Source organism: Mastigoproctus giganteus, chromosome 8, assembly GCF_048544385.1.
Source record: "Mastigoproctus giganteus isolate SK-2022 chromosome 8, ASM4854438v1, whole genome shotgun sequence".
NCBI lineage: Eukaryota > Metazoa > Arthropoda > Arachnida > Uropygi > Thelyphonidae > Mastigoproctus > Mastigoproctus giganteus.
The window spans coordinates 77,413,613-77,440,746 of record NC_143582.1 but is presented as its reverse complement, the minus strand read 5'-3'; the positions used below and the strand labels follow the sequence as shown (position 1 = coordinate 77,440,746).

At 37.1% G+C, this 27,134-nt stretch overlaps 1 protein-coding gene across 1 annotated transcript in view; it reads left to right on the top strand.

Annotated features, from left to right (window-relative positions):
• The window catches only part of LOC150081652 (long-chain-fatty-acid--CoA ligase 1-like), a 216,281-nt gene that overhangs the window by 111,451 nt on the left and 77,696 nt on the right, over window positions 1-27,134 (top strand). Inside the window, exon 9 of the mRNA XM_090379515.1 lies at window positions 10,478-10,600. Within this exon, the coding sequence (XP_090235641.1) occupies window positions 10,478-10,600 (123 nt within the window). The remainder of the gene's footprint in view (window positions 1-10,477; window positions 10,601-27,134) is intronic.

The window sequence follows — 27,134 nt, the reverse complement described above, 5'->3', positions numbered from 1 at the left end:
CCTTACAACTCGCGGAGTATAGGGGACACCCTGGTTCCCGCATGTAACTTACATAAATACTTAAATACTTGTCCCAAAATCCTCATCAAAATTACCGATTCATCCAAAAACCTGGTGGAGTGATGAATGCCTTGTGGCTAAAAAAGAGCAAAACAAAGCTTGGAATTCTTTTCGCCGGAGTCCAACTACAACCAATCTCATTCAATATAAGCGCGCTAGAGCAAGAGCGAGATATGTCAGACGCTGCAATAAAAAGGCTGCTTGGATCCGCTTCACTTCGACTATTAATCAAACAACGCCTGCACATAAAATTTGGAAAGCAATCAGAAAAATGAGTGGCAAATATAAAACGATACCTCTACCCATCATGGAATGGAGAGGGCAGAATGTAAATGATCCTGCTGGAATTGCCAATATACTAGGTGAAACCTTTGCAAAAACATCAGCAATAGAAAGTTATACACCGACTTTCAGAAGATTAAAAACAAGTTTAGAGAAACAAAAGTTAAACTTCTCTTCAAAAGGAGATGAACAATACAACTTACCTTTTACCATTCACGAATTACACAGAGCTTTGTCAACATCTAGACGCAGTGCTGTAGGACCAGATAATATTCACTATTCCATGATTCAGAAACTTAGTACCGAATCATTACAGTTACTTCTTCATCTATTCAATAGACTCTTCCTGGAAGATAAATTCCCTAATCAATGGCATCGTGCCACAGTCCTTGCCTTCCCTAAACCAGGTAAAGACCCTACAAATCCCACTCATTATAGACCAATTGCCTTGACCAGTTGCATTTGCAAAATTCTTGAAAAGATGGTGAACCGCCGACTGATCTGGTACCTGGAAAATCTCAATCTGCTACATTCTGCACAATACGGTGTCCGACAAAACAGATCTACACTAGATATACTAGTCAGACTAGAAAATTCCATTCGAAATGCATTCCTCAGATCGGAACACCATGTGTTAGTCTGCTTTGATATCAGTAAGGCCTATGATTCCATGTGGAAGTATGGAATACTCCGTGAACTACATCGCCATGGACTTCGGGGTCACCTCCCGATTTTCATACAGAATTTCCTATGCAAGCGTACATTCCAGGTTCGATTCAAAACCTCACTGTCCCAAGTATTTTCCCAAGAAGAAGGAGTTCCTCAAGGCTCTGTACTCACTGCTTCACTTTTTATAATTGCAATAAACACCATTGCCGGACAAATTCCAAACACTATTGATAAAGCACTGTTTGTAGATGACCTGAGTATTTGGTGTCATGCAAAAAACATGAATACTATTGAGAGACAGTTGCAAGGGGCAATAAATAAGATCTGTTCATGGGCTCAGACTAATGGATTTCAACTTTGTCCGGAAAAAACATTTTGCATCCATTTTTGCCGCCAACGCAAACTCCATCCCAATCCAGAGCTACAACTGAATCGCCAACCAATAGCAGTTCATCCGAGCATACGGTTCTTAGGAATCACTTTAGACCAGAAACTCACTTTTGTTGAGCATATCAAAAGACTAAGAAACTCATGTCAACAAAAACTAAATATCATCCGGGTTCTCTCTGCAACTAATTGGGGAGCTGATCGCCTTACTTTATTACGGCTATATAGAGCATTAATAAGATCAAAACTTGACTACGGAGCACCAGTCTATAGTTCAGCAAGACCTAGTGCCCTTCGCTGGCTTGACCCTATCCATCATAGTGGAATACGCGTTGCATTAGGAGCATATCGCACGTCACCAATACATAGCTTATATGCTGAAGCACACGAACCTCCTCTCTCGATCAGGCGACAACAACTGATACTACGTTACGCCTATAAAATTAGATCTATGCCAGAACACCCAAATTGGCAGATACTTTTCTCATCACAGCACACCAGGTTATACCAAAACCGGCCTAATGCTAATCGTCCTTTGGGTATGAGAATAAAATGCCTCTTAGAAGAACTAAATCTAACCTTAGACAATGTTGCACATAGCCTCCCATCCTCTCTTGCTCCTTGGAATATCATTCCGCCCTCATGTGATTTACATCTGCATGAATGGAATAAATCTACATTGCATAGAGAAAACTTCTTGCAGCTATACCATGCAGTAGTGAACCAGTATCCTAGCTTCTCCATAGTACATACTGATGGATCAAAGAATGATGTCCACGTTGGAATTGCCGCAGTTTTCCCAAACATCACATTAGCTTATCAGTTATCATGTGAGTTCAGTATATTTTCCGCAGAACTAATAGCAATTCAGGTTGCACTGAATCATATCGAGTCTTCCGATATCAACAACAGCATAATTTTCACAGATTCCTTAAGTGCACTTCAAGCACTAAAAAACACAATGAACATCACCCACCCAGTCGTGAAAAGAATAGTCAGCTCTCTGCATACCTTATCAGTACTTGGGAAAAACATACACTTCTGCTGGGTCTCAGGACATATAGCAATTCCTGGAAATGAACTAGCGGACAATGCTGCCAAATTAGCTCACCTTCCACCCGAGAACAAGTGGAAAGTGCCTCATCAAGACTATCGAGCAATAATCCAGGAAAAATGCACGTGCCAATGGCAGTTATTTTGGGAAAATCAGCCAAACAATAAACTTCGAAGTATCAAGCCAAACCTTGAGCGATGGCCTTCCAGCTTCAGTTCAATCCGACACCAGGAGGTAATTTTGGCTCGTCTGCGAATAGGACATACAAATGTAACTCATGGTTATCTTTTAAGAGGAGAAACGCCCCCTCAATGTGATCACTGTAATACAATGCTCACAGTGAAACACATTCTGGTTGAATGCACAAAATATACAAGAGAATGCCAGAATCTTTACACTTCATCCACAACAAAAGATCCTACACTTACCTCACTTTTAAACAATGAAACAAATGTCTCAAGCATTTATAACTTTCTCAAGATAATTAAAGTATATCACCTCCTTTAGTTAAAAAAAAAAAAAAAAACTTTCTGGTCCCTTCTTTCCATTTTCTCTATTTGAGAAGAAATGACATGCATAGTTACCATATGCATGGCGCACTATGGCCATAGTTGCTGATGCACCCAATAAATTCCGAAACAAACAAACAAACAATCATTGTTTATGTCCCGCCATACAGACTCAACATTGCTCTGTCCACCTGTGACAACTGGATGCACTTCCTCAAATTTTTTTTGTGTTTCTTAACTAACAGCCTAACCCCTCCTCCCTTCCTACCTTGTCTGTCCTTTCTTTACACATTTTGCTCCCCAAATTCTAATCCTTCACTGCTTATATCTGTGTGACACCATGTCTCTGATATCCCAACAATATCTGCCTTTGATGTCTTGATCAGCACTTCAAATTCATCAATTTTATTTACTATACTTCTAGCATTAGTGTACATGCAAGTATACATGCACTTGTTCTTACTCTTAGTTACCCTAACACAGCCCATGTATATACTTGTTCCATGATGACTCCCATCAGCTCTTGAAGTCCACAGCAACTTGCTCTCTAGGCTGCTGCTCGTTACGATAGAAGCAGTGCAAGAATCACTTTCACCTCTGCCTGCAGCTACCGTTAATCTTTTAGTCTGTGAATCCCCCCCTCAATCTGGCAGTTTTCCGACCCACCTAACACTGCCTCGATAGCATCAGAAAATATTCTTGCACCCTTTCTATTTAAGTGTATCCCGTTCCTGTAGAAGCAGTCTCTCCTGTCAGCAAGCACAGACCACGCTGAAAAAAATCCTACCTCGTGAGCCTTGCACAATCTCTCCATGGCCGAATTGATTGACATGGCTCTCATCATATACTCCCTCCCATCGTGTCTGGGAAGAATTGCAGACACTTTCAAATTTAACTCGTGATTTTTTTCCAGCACTGACCTGTACTTGTTGATGTTAAAAACATTTTTACTGGCATTATTTGGAAAAAAAGTGTTATATTACCTAGAAATCATCACAAAACCCGATGCACATCCATTGTACTTGTTGTGTGCAGTGATGCAACAAGTCCAATTGTGCAGTGACGTGCTACGTTATACCGTTATATCAGCATAATGATTAATACGCGAGTTACTGTGCCAAAACCTACAGCCCATTCTAAGCATTCGAAGGAATATCGTGAAAGAAAGAAAGGGAAGTTGGACATAAATGTGAATCCAAATGAAATTCAATAAGTGTTTCGTTATCCCTGAGAGTTCTCAGACTGCACCCAAAAAACTCGAGCTGAAATAATGAAGGAATGTTGTGAACAGAAGAAAAGGAAATTAGAATTTCAAACTATTTCGAATCATAATGAAATTCAACCACAGAGTTTTACTATGCCTGATACTTATCAGGAATCTAAAACTCTAGCAGAATGAATGAAGGAATATCGTGCATGAAAAAAAGCGAAATTAGAAATGGCTAATAATGAGGTTCCTGATTACATCCCTATAGTGTCTACACGAGCTGATAGTGAGTTTGAAAAACTAGAATACAAAAACCCATTTGGATTTGGTTGTAATGTTTGTGATTGTTTATGGTTTCAGTTAAATTTGAAACCATTTCCAACAACTTCCTATGAATTACTTCAAAATGAATTTCATTTACAAGAATTAAGTACTTTCACGACGTGTAATACATGTCGTATTTCATTAAAAGAGGCACGGATACCAACTATGGCCACATCAAATGGACTTATATATCCAATTCCTACTCATTTGCCTCCACTGGATGTTGTAACTGAGCGTTTGATATCACCACGATTACCCTTTATGCAAATTCGTCATTTACGTTATGAACATGGACAATATGGGATCATTGGACAAGTAATAAATGTACCAGTTAACGTAAATACGATGGTTCATCAATTACCTAGAGAATTAGATGAGGATTATGCCATTAATGTACATATAAAACGAAGGCTCATACAGAAATCGTCATATCTACAAAGGTGTGTGCAGAAGAAAATAGTGAAAATATGGTTACAATATTTGATAAATTCACCTTTATATAAATTCTATGGCATAAAAAATGAGTGACGATTTCTTGGGGCAAATATGATAGTGAACAGGAACATTCAGATGAAATTATGGAACCTGTCAATAATGATGATGAACTATTGTTAATTCAACAACAAACATTATTATGGTCTGAAGATAAATATTTATGTATAGCACCGGGTCAGAAATCATCTCCAACAAGTTTCATGTTTGATATACCTGCAGAAAAACTTTCTTTTCCAGCTATATATTTGGGACATGCACGAAAATTTAAAAATGGATTGAAAATTACTCCCTCTATGCTGGCATCAAGTGAAATTCGTAGATCTGATCGTTGTGGAGTAACTCTCCAACATTTGCTATATATGGCAATAAAAATTATGCGAATGTGTACTGAAAAAAATTTGCAAATTGCATTTAAATCTACAAATGCTTTAGTTGCAGATGAAACCCATGAAGTGGTTGCACAAGATTTATATCATAGATATCATTCTGAAGAACAATTAGCAAGTATGCAAAATAAAATTCATAAAATGTCAATGACTGAAACTTTAGGACTTCCATGCATTCTACCATTATTGAAAGGAAAACCATACATGATTACTACAAATATATATGTGGTCGATGGATTGGTAAACGGTGCAATTGGTACTTTAGTATATTTTGAATTTGAGGACGATGAAACAATTAAAACAGTATGAATGAAATTTCCTGAGTCAAAAATAGGACATAACCTTCAATCTCATTATAAACGATATGTGAAAGATAAACATTTACCTAGTCAATCCGTACTTATTATAAAATGAGCAACTACGATTCTATTCAAAAACAATAGGAAATTAACATGTAGATGTACACAATTTCCTTTAGTATGTGCTTGTGCTTTGACTATACATTAATCGACAACTTCAACAAAGTTGTATATAATTATGAGAAAGATAATCAACAGTAACCTTTCTGTATTTATAAATGATATTGATGATGGTATATCAAGCTGAATGTCCAAGTTTGCATATGATACGAAGGTTGGCAGGGTTCTTAAGGACACTAATGCCAGTACGCTGCTGCAACAGGATCTAGAAAAGTTGAGCAGATGGGCTGAGAGGTGGCAAATGAAGTTTAACATTGACAAATGTAAAGTACTACATATGGGAAGCAGTAACCTCAGAGTGACGTATCAACTCTGTGGTACTACACTGACAGTGGTAGAGAACGAAAAGGACCTGGAGGTAATTGTGCAGGCATATATGCACCTCCGTAGCCAGGTGGGAAGGAGCAGCAGTGCGTAGCACACACTTCTTGATTAGACCGGGGTTCGAGTCCGTAACCACCAAATATGGAGGATGCGGAAAGGTCAGGGAATGACCACTGCATATCCTGGAGCAATATGGCCTTAGTTGCTAATGCTCCTAACAACAACCTCAAAGATTTTTCGAGGTCGAAGTTGAACATGCTGGATTGTATGAGGCTGATTGTAAGTTCTTGGAATGACATTTCCACCAGGTGCTTAAATTCACTTTGAAAACATCTGGCCTTTAATTATCCATAGCATTGATGGATTTGAAGGTGATGGTGCTTTGATAAATGATATTGTCACTCTTGGTAAATCAATGGGTCTGGAGGTTAGCGAAGAGGTTGTGGAGGACCTTATTGATGCTCATGGGCGTGAGCTAACAACAGAGGAGCTTCAAAAGTTGGAGAAAATTACGGAGAGTGACAATGGAGAGGAAGAAAAAGAGAAAGAAAAAAAGAGGAAGAAGTCATTTGAAACTTATCTGATAGTTTCATCCTTCTAGAGCTACACATTTTTACCATCTATGGATAAACTCTTTCAAGCCTCTTGAATGGAACTCCTCACTTTGAGCAGAAAACAAGCCTTCCACTTCATTATTTCCTCCTCCTCAGTCTGAAATCAATTGTCCCATAATGGCTCTTCATTTTTGTGAAGAGAAAGAAGTATGAAAGTGAGATGTCAGTAGAATATGGTGGTACTGCAAATTTTCATACCCACACCCAGTTGCAAAGTTCACTGTGAGAGCAACCTTGTGAACAGGAACAGTGTTAGGAGGTAGACATCTTTGAATGTCTACCTCCTAACTTAAGGTAGCTTGCTACATTATTTATTGGCCTTTATCAATATGGTATCATCACAATATACATAGCAGAGTTGCCATAGTTTGGTCAGGGCTGCTAATACAATAAATAATAATAAAAAATCCACAGCAATTCTGTTGTCTTTTGAGAGATAATGTGTAAGATACACGTTATCTTTAGAGTCCTAGAATACTGGCAGCGTGATTCTGTTGGTAGACAATGGAAACATTTCTTTGAAGTTTTTGGGTTGGAGAAGATGAATGTTTCTATTGTGTGCTCATCTGTTTTTTCTCTGGGTTATAGTGATATACCCAGCATTTGTCCATCATCACAACTCAGGAAAAAAAAAATCATCAACATTCTCTCTCTACAAAGCTTCACTTGTTTGGTGTTTGGAACACCTTCCTGTGACACTATTGAGGAGGTCTCAACTATCTCAGAATTCATCGGCTGCCACCTTTTTCATGCACATAAACTTGTGCATTATGGGGCAAACAGATTCATGGCTAATGTTCACTTCATTTGCTGTAAAATTTATAGTCAGATGTCTGTCTTCAAGCACTAGCTGTTCCACTTTATGGCAAGGTCTGTGGCAGAGTGGGTCTTCCTTCTCTTGGGTCATTTTTGCACACTGTTTCATCCACAGCTGAACTGTTTTCCCTATTTTTCACAGTCTTGTGTGATTGGTAATCCTCCCCATATACAGCTTTCTCATCTCCTCATGGATTTGTTTTGCTTCTTTGTCTTGTAAATGAAGAAATTTTTTAGAACAGATCAGACCTCATTCTTTTCCATCATATTGCCTTTCACTATATTCATGGCTTTAATTCAGTAACTGAAGTATACATATGCAGGGGTTCCCCAGTATCTGAGTATTCATTATCCAAGTCCCCACAGTTACTAGGATTTGACAATTAAAGAATTAAAGGAAGACCTTGAGAAAATTGACCAAATGCTTAAATATTTTTGTGAGAACGACCCTCTTCATGATTGCACAGCAAAAGTTATGTGCAAAGTTAAAGACATAACTAAATGCTATGACACAATTTTATCTGAAAAAATATGGCATGAAAAAACAACTCTGGATTCATTCTTTATTTGTAAAACTGAAAAACAATGTAACATCAATAAACTTTACTTAATCTTGCAGTGTCCAACATATAATAAAAAAATGTCTAATAAAATAATTGTCTCATTTTTCAGTTCCTTCAATCCACTTTTTACTATGTGCGAGTACATAATATACATTACAGAAATTTGGTCCTTTTTAAGTGGAATTTTCTGGAAGCCAGTTATCCTCAGATAACGAGGACTCCCTGTATATGTATATATACATGGTGTATCGTAACATGTGGGACTCGCTTCAGGAATGTATTTAGGATCTAAAAACAATAAAAAAATTAAAAAACATAGGTACGATTTTGTTTCCGAGTTACAGCCATTTTTGTGTTCCAGCAATTCCTTCCACAAACTGAGTTATCATAGCTGGCTCCATTCAATTGTCTACAAACAATGCTTGATATCTCATAGAGAGTCTTGCTTACATAGTTATGTAAGCAAGATTTTAGTGATTTCAGTTAGTTCTCCTGTCAAGGGTACTACATTTGGAGCTTGTTATTAACATTTTGATACTGTGCATTTGCTATAATAATGTAGGTGTATTCAAATCGAAAGGTGGCAGACATGCATCTCATATATGCACTTGCTAGATGCAGTGCAGCCGAGGCAAGATGTCTGTATGCAGAAAACTTCTCTAATGTATGCAGTAATGTAATGTAAATGTATGTAAACTTCTTTAATGTATGCAGTAATGTAATGTAAATGTATGTAAACATTCTCTAATGTATGTAAACTTCTCTAATAATCATGTGCCAAATAAGAATACCTTTCAGAGAATACATGAACGTGTTGCAGAAACTGTTTAGGCGAAGTTAAAGAAAGCCAACACGAGAACCACGGAAAAGTTCGGGAAACTTACCGGACAAACTCGTTTCCCACTAATGCAGTTTCTTCCTGCATTCTCAGTAAACAGATGGTGCGTATTATCAGTAGTGGCAGTAGAAGTCAATAACGATGTATTGATTAGTTTTTTCTCATTATTAAAAGAAGTTTATTGGAGTTCATGAGTGTAATGCCTTTGCGGCTGAAATTTGCTTACGGGTACGCCCTCCAGACTGCCTCAGCCTTAGGGTGTTTATCCCCCCCCCCCGTTTTAAAATAGGAAAACGACTTCTACTACCACTACTTATAACGTACACCATCTGTAGAAGTTGTTTTCCTATTTAAAAACAGCAGGAAGTGGGGGGATAAATACCCTAAGACTGAGGCAATCTGGAGGGTGTACCCATAAGTAAATTTCAGCTGCAGAGGCATTACACTCATGAAGTCCAATAATCTGCTTTTAGTAATGAGAAAAAACTAATCACCATATCATTATCGACTTCTACTGCTACTACCTATAGCACCACCATCTGTTTACCGAGAATGTAGGGAGAAACTACGGTAGCTGGAAACAAGTTTGTCCGGTAAGTTTCCCGAAGTTTGCTATGGTTCTCATGTTGGCTTTCTTTACCTTAGTCACTGTTTCATTTAGAAAATCAGTTTCAGATGGTGGTAGACCCATCAGCACCAGAACAGCAAATCTGACACACCTGGAACTTTTGAGTGGGTAAGGAGGTCTAAGATGAGGTGTTTGCAAGCTTGTATTCAGGCACACAGTGGTCATTTTGAGCATTTCTTATAAGCAGATAGTTGCTGGAACACAAAAACGGCTGATACTTGGAAACAAGGAAAGTAAGACCTATGTTTATATGAACTTTTTTTTTATTGTTTTTAGGTCCTAAATCCATCTCTGAAGTGGGTCCCACATGTTATGATACACTGTGTGTGTGTGTGTGTGTGTGTGTGTGTGTGTGTGTGTGTGTGTGTGTGTGTGTGTGTGTGTGTGTGTGTGTGTGTGTGTAATATCACATCCCTAACTCAAATATTTCTAGTTGATGGCAAATACTTATTGACCTCCGTAGCCGAGTGGTCAGGAGCGGGAGTGCAGCGGCACACATTCTTTGAGTAGACCGGGGTTCAAGCCCCTGACTGCTAAATACGGTCGATCTGCCAACCTGCACTGGACCAGCGTGGCAGATTATGGTCCATTTCCCTCAGCATGAATTGTTGAGGAGGCTTCCATCCTGCAGTGGGTTGATAATGGCTGCAATTTACTTACTTTTACTTTTACTTATTGACTGCCCCTCATTATTTTGAAATACCCTCCCCCATAAGATAATATTATTTTAATATTATATTATGGTTTGTTAAATCCTCTTTTTTATTTTTATTTTCAGATTATGTATTAATATCAACATTAAATTATGCTTTTGGTTTCACTTACTTTTATTTTTATTTCAGCCTCCAAAGCCATCTGATATCTGTACTGTTTGCTTTACTAGTGGTACTACAGGGAATCCAAAAGGTGTCATACTTACTCATAGAAACCTGATTGCAAGTGCCAGTGCTATTCTTATGCAGTTGGTAAGCATTCATTCTGTTCCGCTTCTGCTGCACATACATAGTGTAAAGATATGTACACATGTGTACCATATCTTTAGACTAGCCTTTCTCATCTTGCACTATGAATGCATGAAATAAAATACAGTAAAAACCCTCTTATCTGATATGATTGGGACCACTAGTTGTTCAGTTATTTGAAAAAGTTGGTTAGAGCAGGAAATCATAAAAATATATGTACCTTAAAAATTTTATTTTCACTACATATACATTTATTTATGTAAAATCAGTAGTTTTAATCTGTTTAGATGATGAAATGAGATTTTTGTAGCATAGCTCCTATACTTTTTTATAAACATCACATTGTTGACAAATTAGGCTGTTGTTCAGTATAATGTAAAGCTGTATTAGTAAAATAATAAGAGGAGTTTACCTCAATATAGTGCATAGAACACTTCCGTATGATACCCTCCAGAAATTAAAACGGAAAAAACGAAAAAAATCGACAACTTACCGGTACATTAGAGTAAAATATAAATAATTAAATAAGCAATTTAACACATTTCAAATCAATATAAAACAATTAAAAATCAAATTAACGCAATTAAAAGAATCAAACAAAAATATTCAAAACGATTTTCCTTCCTGAAGCTGACAATGCTTTTCGACCGTATGTTGTGATCACAGGAATGAAAATTACCGAATCGGGTTAAACCTGATACTTAAATAGAGATTATTTGTTTGTCTTCGCGCATGCGCGTAAAGGTTCACGCATCGGAGATCAAATATGGCCGCCGAACATTAACCGAATTCTCGTGTAATTTAATTTCAACGGTTTCTGCAATTAATAGTCGCGTATAATTACATTGAACGTTAAGTATTTTGGCCTCGTTAAATAAAAAAGTATGTTTTTCGTTAATGGCATGAAAGGCTAATTCTGACGCTGCTGAACAAGAAGCACGAACTGAGTTAATATTGAGGTAAACTCCTCTTATTATTTTACTAATATTATTATCAACGTAGAACATATTGAGTAGTACAGCTCTGATTCATACTATCTAATGTAAAGCTGTATATTTAGGGTGTTTCTAGCTTTTGCATGAGAAATTTTTGGGTCTGGATTTGATTCGTTCTCTACTTCATATTAGATATATCTATTTCTGTCATAGTGTGTATGACAGAAACCAGTTACTAAACTGTGTTCTGCACAATCTTCTTGTAGTTCAGAACTTTCATTATAAACACATCTTTGATGTTGATAACTTTTAGTGAGCCTTTAAAGCCTGCATTCATGTCGTCCTTTTTTTTTTTCCAAAATTTAACTCAAAACTTTCACCAATGTCGTCTCTTTAGATATCCTAGAATTCCTTTATCCATAGGCCGAATCAAGAATGTTACATTTGGTAGTAAAAACTTGGCCTTTATGCCTCTTTCTTTAAGCTGCTCACAATTGGGATGTGAAGGAGTGTTATCTAGAAAGGTGATAGCCCTTTCAGATGAGTTTATTTTCTTCAGTTTCTTTACAGAGGGTATAAATTCATGAAAAAAAAACATTTAAAACATTTTTTTGAATAATGCAACGTACATTCAAGCTGATTTTTGTGAGTGGTAGCAAACTGGTAAAGATAAAAATTTGTGTTTAAAAGCTCCAGGAATAGTCGATTTACTAACAACAAAAACCATCAGTTTGTGAGTTCCATTTTTTTTGCTGGAGGAGGCCACAATGATTCTCTCTTTGGATTTTTTGTATCCTGGTACTATAGGCTCTGCTTTTTTTGCCATTGTTTTTCTAGGTAATAGTTTATAATTTCAACCTATTTCATCCATACAAAGGGTACTAGGAAAGTTTTGCAATATGACGCAACAATGAATCACAGGAAGCTGCTTGTTGCTGCATGTTGAGACACGTTCATACGTGCATAGTAGCTGCCGCGCCAAGTCGATGGGCTCAGTTATTCATTAGTAGTGAGAGTGTAAAGTGCTTGCGATGGCATCGTGGTCACGAAATGAGATAAGGACAGTTTTGTGGTATAATTTCGTGCGTGGTTTAACCATAGACCAGTGCTTAGAAGAAATGACTCTTGCACTAGATGATGATTGTCCACATCGTACAACGATATTCAGGTGGTATAGAGAATTCCAAAGGGGAAATTTCACTCTGGAGGATTCTGAGAGGCCGGGAAGGCCACGAACGTCAGTTACGGAGGAAAACTTTACTGCTGTGAGGAAAATGCTTGACGAAAACAGGTGAGTGACCTACCAACAGATAGAGGATACTTTGGGCCTAAATGCACCAGCAATTCGTTCGATTCTGCAAGATCATTTGCACGTGAAGAAACTTTGTTCTCTCTGGGTGCCGCATCACCTGACTGAAGAGCAGATGACACGACGTGCGACTTGGTGCCGGGAGATGTTAAAAAAGTTTGATAAGGGACAATCTCGGTATGTGAACAACATCGTGACAGGTGACGAGACTTGGCTGTACTATTACGATCTGCTGACCAAGGCTCAAAACAAAGTTTGGGTCTTTGATGATGATGACACACCCGTAATTGTCAGAAAATACCGATCTGTAAAGAAGAAAATGATAGCTGTATTTTTCAAATCGAGTGGAATTGTGGAACACGTCGTTTTGGACACGCAGAAGACAGTCACAGCTAAGTGGTATACTGAACAATGCCTGCCTAAAGTCATTGGATCTATGAAGAACCTGCGGCCAAAGTCAAGAATGGACACCTGGTACCTCCATCACGATAATGGTCAGCTCACTGCGCCAAAGCCTGCACTGAATATTTGACCACGACAGGACTGAAACTTCTCGAGCACCCTCCCTACAGACCAGACCTTGCTCCCTGCGACTTTGCACTGTTCCCGCATGTGAAAATGAAGCTAAAAGGGAGGCGGTTTTCCAGTGATGAGGACCTTCTACGGGCTTGGGACAACGAGTGTGCTTTACTCCCTAGTGAAACTTGGCAGAACTGGTTTAAAGATTGGTTTCGGAGGATGGAGAGGTGTATTGAATGTAGAGGAAATTACTTTGAAAAAATTAAATAAACAAAGCTGTATTGCAAAACTTTCCTAGTACCCTTTGTATTGTAGAGTTGCTCTCCAATAAAATTTTCCTCAGTTGATAAATGACCTTAAATCTTTTGTAAATTTTTGAGCAACAGTCTGATCAGTGGATAATTTCTCCATGCTAATACTTAGTACACAAATTCCTTTGTTTTTTGACATTCATCCATCCATTACTTGCTGTAAAAATTTTTATTCAATAAATAATTTGATATAAGATATAGGTGGCCTTATATCAATAATTTGATATATGACCGCCTATATTACACACTATAATTTCTTATATCAAATTTCTTTGATATATTATAGTGTGTAATCATCATCAGCCATTTTCAATCCACTGCAGGATGAAGGCCTCTCCAGCAACTTTCCAGTTCCTTCTGTTTTGAGCACTGGCCATCCATTTACTACCCAAAAACTCATGAATTTCATAATCCATTTCCGCCTTTGTCTTACAGGTTTTCTTCTAGCTCCTCTTGGGTACCATTCTGTTATTTTCTTAGTCCATCTGTCATCATGTTTCGAGCTATGTGTCCTGCCCAAGACCATTTTAGTTCTTTAGTTTTGATAAGAATGTCCTTTACTTGAGTTTGCTGCCTAATCCATGTGTTTCTCTTCTTATCTAACAGTCTGAAAGTGTGTAATATAATGGTCTTATATCAAAGAAATTTGATATAAGACCATTTCTTTTCTTTGATGTTGCTTTTATGCATCTGCTGATTGGAGTTCAGTGATCTCTCTCTCTTGCATAAACTACAGCCAAAATGCATTGTTTGCTATCTCTGATTTTTCTCTTTTTCTCTCTAAAGTGGAGCAAGAACTTTACTACCTTGTAAAACAAATTGAGTGCAGAATCCTTTGAACAATATTTAATTAAATTACATACTGTAATTATAGTGTGTAATTTAATTAAATATTACAAAAATTAATATTAATTCAATATTAATAAATTAATTAATAATAACAAATTAATTTGTAATAAATGGCAAATTATCACAAATTAATATTACAGTAATTTTACTGGAGCAAACATGGTTTGGAACAAACCACAACTTACCCCTTGGGAAGAATACTACTCAACAGACAGGCATAGCATATCACACTAGCCTACCACCTGTAAGCCTACTGGACTAGTGTCCACAGCACACTGCCACAGAAATCAAACAAATATTTTTTAAAGAGTAAAGGGGGAAAGTGTTGGTTATGTGAAGGTTAATTAAGAGGGACTTCTACCATAGTATTTATTGAAAGGAATGCAGCTGTCCCTGTATTATACAGTTTAAGCCATCATGCTCTTTTCCTATTATAAAAATTATCTGTGTTGTGCTTATTTGCATAACAATATTTTAATAAATCAGTGTAGGCTGAAGTTTGGTTTGGTTCTGCAATTGTTTCAATCTGAAGAAACTTCTAGTTGTTGAGCATTAGTTCCTAAAATGGGCTATCCTTAAATCTGGTTTTATTTACATAATCTCCAGAACCCATTTGTCCTGAAAGTTGGGGTTTTCATGACCTTATATTACTTATCAGCTCAAAATCTGCATTGTCCTTTACTAAATTATATAACTAGAAATAGTCAATATCAATTTAGAGTGGAATCAGCCAGCATATTCCCCCTAGAATTATCACATCCAAACCCTCTCTGGTACTACTTGAAAAACTCTAGATAGGTTTTTGCCTCAAGACCAATCCTTGGTCTTATTAGGGCATTTAATATTAATCTTTCATCTTTTCAGAATGATAAAAAGTATGAAATTGAAACCTTCCACAAAATTCTTGTAATGGAATAAATGCTACTTTTTTGATGTATTGTATTTTGTATTATAGCTCAGTTTCTGTTATCTCTGTTATTAATTGCATATATAAATGTGGCTTAATAAATTATAATTTTGTTTATAATTATTTGTAAGTTTAACACTTGTAAGTTTGATATTTATGTTTGTAACGGAATATTTATGTTTAATATATTCTACTATTTTTATATAATTAACTGTATATGTGCCTGTATATTATTTTATATTCTCTTTGTAAACTCCTCTGGTCTTTTATATTTGTGGTTTATATGACTGGATATCTTTGTAAATTAGAGATGTTTATTTATCTTTTGTGGGTTTGTTCCATCCAGAAATATTGTAGTAATACTACAGATACAAAATGGAAAAATAAATGCAAGTTATATAATCAAGCAGCAGTATAATCAATTTATTCTTTAAAAAAAGAATGCAGAGCAATATCACTGTGTTGAAAATTCAGTGTTACTAAATGTTTTGAAATGAGTGAGTAATGTTTATTTCTGTTAGTCACTTTTGTTAGAGATTATTCCAACAGTGAAAAATCACAACTACTACTACAAGTAGTTGTTGTGATTCTTCGCAGTTAGATTGATTTTTCGATAGAATTTCTGAAAGATGTGCATTTTGTTAAATATTTATGTTTATTATGAGGATGAATCAAATTAAAATGAAATTTTGATTGTTTAAATTTGGACACCTGTATTTTTAATCATTACCATCAACACCTACAACATTTAGATTTGTGGTAATGACCATGATAATCTGGTTCATAATTAGGAGATATCAGTTTTAGTTTTATTGTTATTCAAGATTTGGTAAGACAAATTTGAAAAGTATATGCATCTGTATGTTAAATTTCTGCCTTTGGAGATCTTTTGATCTTTCCATTAATGACAGCAGAAAGCTGGCCAGCTGGTTTGGACTTTACTGACATTAGAGATGGTATTGTTTCCAATAAACCTAAGTTAATATTTTTAAAACAAATAACATCAGCAAAAGACAAATTTCCTATTTGTTTAAAACTGGCATCATTGTGATGGCTGTTTCATGACTGCGTACCTTGATACAGGTGTCAACTTAGTATAATATCTGACAGGGGGGGAGAGGCTCTATATATCTCAGAAAACTTTATAACTGACTGCACAATTACTCTAGGTCCTTTTCATTATCCACTACCCTGAGTATAATACCACACAGTTTGTATATTTCTCTGGAGTTACTGCTGCCCATATGCAGTACTTTGCATTTGTCTGTTAAACTTCAGTTGCCACTTAGCCCATCTTCCCAAATTTTCTAGGTCCTGTTGCAGTAGCACAATGCCATTAACAACCCTGCCAACATTTGTATCATCTGCAGACTTCGACACTAAGCCTGATATACCTTCATCAATATCATTGATAAATATACAAAACAACAATGGCCCAACACCTAACTGTGCAGGACTCCAATAATAACATTGGTCCACGAAGAGGAACACCCATTCATTACCATTCCACTCAACCATCCTTTTATCCATTGTAGCAACTTACCCTTAATTCTATACTGCTCCAATTTGTGCAGTAATCTTCCAGGTGCAACAGTGTCAAAAGCTTTCCAAAAATCCAAGTATATGATATCAAAATTATTTTTTGCATCCAGTTCCTTCGTGACCACATCATATTATCCAATCAAATTTGTCAGACAAGACTTCCCCTTAACAAACTCATGCTGTGTCTTAACTATTACTGCAGTCTTATATAAATGATCCTGCAGTGCTTCTTTAACTAGTGACTCCATTATTTTCCCCGAAACAGAAGTTAAACTAACCGGTCTGGAATTACTTGTGTCACCCTTAGATCCAGCTTTGTGAAATGGAGATACATTTGCACATCTTCAGTCTGTGGGAACCTCCCCTGAGTCCAACAATGCTCTCATAATTATGGCTAAAGGTCTGCTTACTTCCTTTGCCACCTCCTTTAATATAACTGAATAGATCCCATCTACCCTAGGTGCCTTTCTTGTGTTTAACTTCAACAATTTTTTCTCCACTTTCCTATCAGTTATTACAAAATCATTTAGCTCCCTGTTAGAGTTTGATAAACTTCTGGCCTCCACTTCCCTACAGAATTCCTCATGTGTGAATGTAGATGCAGAATACTCATTCAGTTTGTCAGCTATCTAAGTAGTATCATCAACAGTCGAACCATTCATATCAAGTGGACCAATTTGATTCATCCCCTTCCTTCTAGAGTTGATATAACTTCTTTGCTGTTTTTTTTTTTTGCATCCTTTGATTTCTCATAATTCCTCAAAGATTTCTCATAATCTGCCTTCACTTGTCTAATCTCCTTTGTGACTTCATTACAGACTAGCTTATATTTACCATAGGTTTCTGTGTCGCTTGATAATTTATGTGTCATTTTTATACTGTGCCACAAGTCTCATTGGTTCATCTGACATCCATTTGGGCCTAAACCTGGAACAGTATTTTTTGGTTGGTATGAAAAGCCTAGTAGCTTTCAAGATTAATTCCTTGAATGCTTCCCATTTAGAATTTGCTGTTGGTAACATCATCATTGTTCCCACTGTACAGAATTTAAAAATTGTCTAGGACCACTGTAGTCACCTTTATGAAAGCAGAAACCTTTCCCTTTAGTCTTAATTGTAGTTACATTTTTAAGTAAATCCCACATCACTACACTGTGATCATTGCCACCCAGTGGTTCCAGGGCGGATTTACACATAAGCTAAACAAGGTACAGCTTAGGGTCTCAAAATCCTTTCTTAATATTGTCACAGATGAACTGTGAGAGAGAGAGAGAGAGAGAGAGAGAGAGAGAGAGAGAGAGAGAGAGAGAGAGAGAGAGAGAGAGAGAGAGAGAGAGAGAGAGAGAGAGAGAGAGAGAGAGAGAGAGAAGGGCATCATGCAACTTATGGCTTAGGGTCACAACAAGTTTAAATCTGGCCCTGAGTGGTTCCTTTATCTGCAAATTCTTAATGCATGAATAATCACTGCTGATAATCAGATCAAAAGTATTACTTCCTCTGGAACATGCTGCTTTAGAAAATAATCATCCAATAAATCCACCAAATCTTGCTACTGTCCAGCTCACAAGTTCCATTCATTATCTGGGAAGCTAAAATTCCCTATTATAAGACATTCTGATTTACTGGCCCACTCTATTTCTCTGTATAATTGTTCGTTGTACGCATCGGAGTCGTTAGGCCTATAATATATACCTACCCTCATTTTTGCTTTACCAATGCTTATGTTACACGAAACTGACTCAACATTGCACTGTCCACCAATGTCAACTGGATGCACTGCCATAGATTTTATGTGTTTCTTAACTAACAATATAACTCCTCCTCCCTTCCTATCCCATCTATCCTCCTTTATGTACACAATGTACTCCCCAAATTCCAATTCTGCATTCCTTATATCTGTGTGACACCACGTCTCTGATATCCCAACAATATCTGCCTTTGATGTTTTAAACAGCACTTCAAATCCATCAAATTTATTTACTATACTCCCTACTCTTAGTTACCCTAACACAGCCCATGTACTTACTTCTTTCATGATGACTTCCAGCAGCTCTTGAGATCCCCAGCAACTTGAAAGATAGTACATTGTCTTTATGCCCACTAACTTGACTGTTTTACATTAGAGCATTAACCCTCTTCTAATTCTTGATTTATATATATTTTTTATTTGTTTTTAATGATTTGCAATTTACAGGAACATTGACAGTTTCATTTTTATTCATAACTTCTCAAAGGAACAGTGGACAATCAAATTAAACAGAAAGAAAACATTAAAATCAAGCAATATAAAATACTGCTTGATTTTAATGTTTTCTTTCTGTCCACTTCTACCCTTTTGTATACACATTTCTAGTCTACATGTATAAACAGTGCTGAACAGCTGCATTTTTGTTCAATTGGTTATTGTTATCAATTAAGCTGAGTCCCAAAGTGATCACATTAAGTGGTGCCCACTGTATTTCTTAAAAATGTGCTATGGTGAATTGATTTTTTCTGAAGTGCCTAAGAATATAGTTTATTCTTAGGCACTTCAGATAGATATCGTTGCATGTATGCAATCTTCTTATGACTATCTGAAACTCATGTAAACCAAGGGATACTTGTATGAAAACAAGAGGTAAGTAAACCTTTAGCCAGAATTATGAGAGCAACCTTGGATTCAGAGGAGGTCTTTTCCTCCTAATTTTAACAACTCTACAGTAACTTCATCATCACCCGGGTGATTTGATTCTTAATTTTCTTCAATGTATATTCTACCTCATCAGGAAGGTATGTCATTGGTGGCATCACTGCTGTATGTCACTGCTGGCATCATTCCCTTGCTCCTTATATAATTCTGTAGTAGTCTTCTGCTATTTGAATTATCTTCTCTACTATTTATGAGTACACCATCACTGTTCTTCAGATTCAGTATCATTTGTCTTTCTGTATTACTGCTCATGACTGCTGATTTAAGTCCTTTATTTTCCCTTAATGCTTGTTCTACTTTTTTTGTGTTAAATCTTGTCCTCTCTGAGTCTCTTTCTAATGGCTTTGCATAACTCAAGGCGCCTCTGTAGCCAGGTGGGAAGGAGCAGCAGTGCATAGCACACGCTTCTTGATTAGACCGGGGTTCGAGCCCGTCACTACCAAATACGGAAAGGTCTGGGAATGACCACCGCATATTCCCTGAGCAATATGGCCTTAGTTGCTAATGCTCCAAATAACAAAACAAAAAAAAAAAAAAAAAAGCATAACTCAATATACTCGATTTTATAATTTTGTCCTTGTCTGTGTTTATCTTGCTCATCATTTGTCATCCTCGGTTCATTGTGACGTGTATAAATTATCTTGATTAATTTTTTTTTCTTTGGATTTCTTTTTACCTATAGGTTTTCTTTTTGGACTTAATCACATTCAGAAAGTTGTTGTATTCCTCATCGATATCTTGGTCCTGAAAGGTCTGCAGAAGCTCAAACTTGTTCCTAAGTTCCTACATGCTGCTGCTTTTTCTCCTCTACATGCTGCTGCTTTTTCTCCTCTACATGCTGCTGCTTTTTCTCCTCTTCTGTTATTTCAAAGACCTTCATATTATTTACCTGAGTCAGTTTTTTTCTTACATCTATATGAAGTGTGCATCTTACCATTCTGTGATCACTTCCAACATTTACCTTGTTTAGGACAGGTTCACAATATATCTTCTGTTAGTGAGGGTGGAGTCAATTTCATTAGTTGTTAATCGGTAGCGTAGCTACCCTTTATCGGGCCCAGAGGCAAAGAACATGTTCGGGCCCCTACTTAATTAATGAAAATTGCAAAAACAGGAGACAGCCAAAGATGCCAGGCCCCTAAAGGGCCCAGAGCAATTGCCTTGCCTGCCTACATGGTAGCTACGTCACTGTTGTTAATCCATTTGGGCTCTTTCATGTTCACTTTCTGTTCACCCTTTTCTTGAAAAAAAAAAAAAAAAAGTGTTCATTATTGACATTTCTCAAAATTCTACAAATTCCACAAGTCTTTCATTTCTTTCACCAATTCCAAAATTTCCTATAGTTTCCATTTCTGTGCTGTTTTGTCTCTTTCCAACCTTAGCATTGAAGTCCCCCATAATGGTGGTGTAGTCAGTTTTCTGTTCATCTAGAAGTCTCTCAATTTCGGTGTACATTTCTTCAACCTCTTCATCATCATGGCTCGATGCATATATCATTATAACCTTTAGTTTGTACCTCTTAGAAATCCTGAGCAGTAGTCTTGACACCCTTGGCAATGTACTTTTTTTTAAATTCCAAAATGTTGTTTTTAATATCTTTATGGACTAGAAAGCCAACTTCACTCTTTTCACTGTTACCATTGGTGTACAGCAGATTTCCACTTGATAAAACTTGATAAATCTTCACCAAAGAGCGACCTTACATTGTAACAGGCCAAGTTCTGTTTCTGTGCATGGCGGCCTGGTTGTACTCAGAGATTCTTTGCACCCTCTGCTTCCACTCTGATCCTCTCGCTGCTGTAAGAGGGAGAGTGAAAGCTGCTGGGGACTAAGGGCCATTTGTTTTGTTGTGTTGTCATATTTACTAACTGTTGGAGGGTTTGGTCTTTTCCTCTTCATCCTGACGAGGCATCTTGAAGAGAACCACTCTACACTTTCGTTGCCACCAAAGTGATGTAATGGGGCTTACCAACGAGAAGGTGTGCATGAGTGGATTTTAGGGAGGCAGGCCAACCGGAATTCTCTTAAATCTTCTAAAATAGAAAGATGTTGGATCCATCAGTGTTTCAGACTGTGTCTGATAAACACACAGAATGCTTGTTCCCCTCTAAGCCTGTTCTCCACACCACATAGTAGTAAAGGGTTCAGGATTTCGGTGTAGGCATTAAAATAATTACACCTCTTCATCTAGTTTCCGTCTTTGAGATAATTTTTATCCTCATTTTTATAGCAGTCAAAAGTGGTCTTCAAGGCTTTAGTTGCATATAAAGAGATGTAAACAGTTTTTAAATTATTTAAAGTTGTTATTCTTGTCTGGTTTTTAATGGCATATTAGTGTCTCAAAGGCCACATTGCGCTTAGTGCAATATGGCTTAAGATGCTAATGGAGTATGTACTATTGCGCTACATAATGAACCAAGTGCATGTATCCACAGGCCACATTGCATGTTATTTCAATAGCAATATTTCAGGAAATGTATTCCTACAACCTCTTCCTGTTGTGCTGTGTTGGACAAACACATTTCGGTATCAGGGGTTAAAGGTAAATTGACCTTTAGCCCAGTATTGGGATTAAAGTCTCTGATTAAGCCCACATTAAAAGCTATATTTTAATAGCAAGTTTTTGTTTCATACAACACTTGATTCGATACTTTATTTGCCAATTGGCCCATCCATTGTCTGATGTGAGACCAGTAGTTTTGTAAACACAGATGTCATAATGTGGTGCCTTAATTTTAAACAAATGGTGGATTTAATTTTGTGATGCCATTTTTAATGATGTTGCCTCTGATGTGAGTATAAGCCCAAGGCTTGACGGCCAACTTTTGGCTAGCACCACTCGAGGGATCAAAGTATTCTCACAGACAGAAATCGAATGCAGAGATGCATACTCTAAAATTATTTCAAATAGAAATAATTTGAAAATGAAAATTTTTTCAGTCATTCTTAAGATTGAAATAAATAAAAAATGTATAAAAATCACCAAAAGTATACTGTACACAGGTGTTTAGCACTGGAGTGCTTCAGAAAGCAGACTGACTGGGTGATATATGTTTTTTTTTTTTTTTTTTTTTGTATTGTAGAACTGGAACTCAGTCAGCATCATGCCTTAAGTGCAGATCAGACTGCCGTAAGTGTATTTTTAAACACTTTTTAAAATTTCTTTTTGTGTATTAATGATATTAAGGTTTAATTTAATAAATGATTTCATATATGTAAGTTTTCTTTATCACCCTATACCGATGCTTAATTGCATTGTTTGGTGATATTACTTTTTGAATGTGGATCAGACTGTTATAAATAATAATAACACGGGTGGCAGTTCACCATTTATTTAAGTGCAGTGATCTGCATTATATTTCAGAGAACAGATTATGTTACATGATTGGAATTGACATGGCTATAAATACAATTACAAAAATACTTACCTTCTTCAGAAGCAGGTGCAGTGCCTACCATCCTGATCACTGGCTGTTGAAATATTGAACAAAAGATTGCATTCCATTGTTTTGTTCTGTTCTCTGGTTGGGCTTTCTGATTGGTTAGAATCTTGGATCTTCTATACAGAGTGCTTTTGTTGTTACTGACTGATTGTGGATGGTCTTAGTTGAAACCAAACTGATAGAGAGCTGCTCTGTGGGAAGACTTGCTTGGTTGGTGTGTGCCATGTGCTGTTTTGTAGAATGGAATGGATGTGGTTCACTGCTGTAATGTACAGGGAGCTTCTGCTGGTGCTTCGAGCTCTTGTTATCAAACTCCATAATCAGTTGGCTGTTTTTTGTGGTTAGCTTTGCAGCCTTTTTTATGTTTGGAGCTGAAGTGGGGAAGGAGAAGTTATTGGGGCAGCCTTCTCCTGTTACTTTTGGATGGGCTAGAGGCAGATCTGGCCAGGGTACCAATCAACCTCCATCATTACTGGGTATCTGCTTAGAGGGTCTTGGAGAGTGATGATTATCCTCCCAAGTTCCTGTAACAGTTTGTAGAGTGACTGGATTACATCATCTAGGCCAAAACAGATGAAAACTCATTTTCATTGTTATTGATGACTGTGATGTTAGCATTAGCATTAGTAGAGGCATTTGATGCAAGAAAGCAAGCTTATGCAGCATCAGCCAAAAAAAAAAAAAAAAACTCACTTCCACTTCACCCCTCTGTTCGTTCAAAATACCTGTCCAGCTGAGCCTTAAACTTATTTAGGCTATCAACCTCCACCACAAGGGATGGAAGTCTGTTCCACCAATCAACCACCCGCTGGCTAAAGGCAAATTTCCGCACGTCTATCCTACATCTGTCTTTCCTCAATTTGAATTTATGCCCTCTCAGGTGATTTTTCTGAGCTAGAGGAAGAATCCCATCAGCATTGAGCATGCTTAAACCATTCAAGGCTTTATACACCTCTATCAGATCACCTCGCTGGTGCCTAGTCTCCAGACACTGTAATTTGCAAAACTTAAGCCTTTCTTCGTAAGAGAACCCCTTTGTTCCATTCACTAATCTTGTTGCCCTTCTCTGTACTCGTTCCAGCAGCTCTACATCCTTCTTGAAATGAGGCCTCCAGACCTGTATACAGTACTCTAGGTGTGGCCTGACCATCGCCTTATACAATGGAATAATCACCTCCTTATCCCTGCTGGAAAAATTCCTGTATATCATTGACAATACTCCATGAGCTACTCTTGCAGCCCGTCTGCACTGCTCAGAGAACTTCATATCTGCCTGCACAACCACCCCCAAGTCCCTGCACAACCACCCCCAAGTCCCTTTCATTCTCTACCACTGTCAGTGTAGTACCACAGAGTTGATACGTTGCTCTGGGGTTGCTGTTTCCCATGTGTAGTACTTTACATTTGTCAATGTTAAACTTCATTTGCCACCTCTCAGCCCATCTGCTCAACCTTTCCAGATCCTGTTGCAGCAGCATAGTGTCAGTAGTGTCCTTGACAACCCTGCCAACCTTTGTATCGTCTGCAAACTTGGACATTAAGCCCGATATACCATCATCAATATCATTTATAAATACAGAAAACAATAATGGACCCAACACTGAGCCCTGAGGGACTCCACTAATAACATCAGTCCACGATGAGCAGTGTCCATTGATTACCACTCTATGTGGTAGAGTTATGCTGGTCATTCACATGTCCTTCCAAGGTACAGTGATAGGCTACATAATTTCTTGTGAGGTAATCTGATCTGGTGACCCCGGAATATCCTACACTTCAGTTTCATGTAGGACTGTCCTATATAGTAATTGTCACACTGACAACCCTGCCAGTAGACTGTCTCACTAGCAGAGTTTACTGGTTTATCCGAATAATGTGGACCAAGGGAACTTTGAGTAATCAAAAAACTCAGATAACACAGAAGATTTGGTAAGTTATTATTAAATAAAGTGGATTTGAATACATTAATGTGATGATGTACACTCCGTTTTCAGATTAGACCTACTTATTGAACGTAACGATTTTTAAATTATTCAATAAAACACTTCATTTTATTTACAACTGTTTTATTACAAACATTAAAAAAAAATAGTACATGTATAAAAATTACAAGTCATAGACAATAAAAATGTACACTTACAGTCATTAGCACTACACCTTAATATCATATAAAAAATTCCTTAATGGATTTCTGTTTCATAGAAGCCCCTTGCTTTTTAGCTGCTATATTTTGTAGGCACCTAAGTAATAAAACGTTGGCAGGCGTGTATCCTCCTGCTGTACAATATAACATAAAGCTGACTCAGTAACATTTAGACCTTCCATGTGTGTCATTTTTTTTATAGTTTATGTGCACTCTTCATCATCATCTTCACTTTCATCTTTTTGTTCATCAACAAGCTTTACGATCTCATCATCAGTCATTTTCAGTTGTTCATCAGAATTCATTCACTTTTTTTAATATCCTCTGTAGTAAGAGTGTCCGAAACAGGAAGGTTATTTTGGCTAGTTCTAAAAGGGTTTCCTCATCTCTTTCATCTTCATTTGTCATCTTGTTCTCGTTGGCTTTATTTTGGGAGCATAAAATATTTTTTCAGGATTTATTAAGAGTAGATGTTTTAACATCATTCCATGCTACTGCCAACCAGTAAATAACGTCCTTGATGTTTATTTTTTTAAGATTCTCAGCAACACTTGGTCCCTGTTTCAAGATTTTGAAGCAGATGTTTTAAGAGACGTCGCCTATAGTTGTGTCTCAAAGTCTCCAAAACACTTTGATCTAGAGGTTGAAGAAGAGATGTCACATTAGGTGGTAAAAGAGCTCTGATGTCACTAAATGGGAGGGGTTGGAGCATTGTCTAAAATTAAAAGTGCTTTATGGGGAAGTTTCTTTTCATTCAAATATTTTTTTGTGCTAAGGACAAATTCTTCATGAAACCATGTTTTAAACAAACTTGAATCCATCCATGCATTTTTTTTTATTTGCGTAGTTAACAGGCAAACATTTAAAATTTTTTAAGCTCGGGGGTTCTTTGACTCTCCAATGAGAGTTAGTGTAAGCTTATGCCCCCCCCCCTCCGGATGAATTTAAACATGCCAGTACCATCCTTCTCTCTTTGCTTCATTTATAACCAGTAGCTGATTTTTATTTTCTAGCTGCAAGTGTTTTGGATGGGAGCATTTTATAATTCAGGCCCATTTCATCACAATTGTAAATTTGATCCAAATTCAAATTTTCTTCTTGAATAATTTTTGCTAATTCAGCAGTAAAAGTTGCTGTTTCTGCCATACTAGCTGATAATTTTTCCCCAGTGATGTTCAGATTTCTAACTCCAAACCTTTTTTTTCCGATGATCAACGATCCAGCCAATCTCCCCTTCGTTAAAATTCTTATGAAATTCTAAGGCCTGTAAAATCGCTCCAGAAATCGGGATTTTCACTCACTTCCTCTTCCAGTACCCTACAGTCACTTCATCAGCACCTGTCACTAGTCACTTTTTTTTATTGTTTCTCCTTGATCCAAGCATTTGATTTTTTTTTTTTTTTTTTTTTATATGTAAACCCCAAACACGAGAGGTATTAGAACCTATAGTACTTAGTACCGTGCTTGGGTTGGAGGTTGAGAAGACAAAAGAAGGTATTTGTTGGCATTGGACTTGATAATGAGAGGAGAGTGGGGGAAAAATTGTTGAAGATAAACATAAAAAAGGCACCGTGGGTGGAGGGGATCTATCCAGTTATATTAAAGGAGGCAGCAAATGAAGTAAGCAAACCCTTAGCCATAATTATGAGAGCTTCTTTGGACTCAGGAACCTCTCCTGAGTCCAAAGAAGCTCTACATTACCCATGGACTGGAGATATGCAAATGTGACCCCAATTCACAAAGGAGGATCAAAGGGCGACACAAGCAATTATAGACCTGTTAGTTTAACTTCTGTTCCGGGTAAAATAATGGAGTCACTGGTTAAAGATGCATTGCAGGATCATCTATACAAGACTGCAGCAATAATTCAGACACAGCATGGATTTGTAAA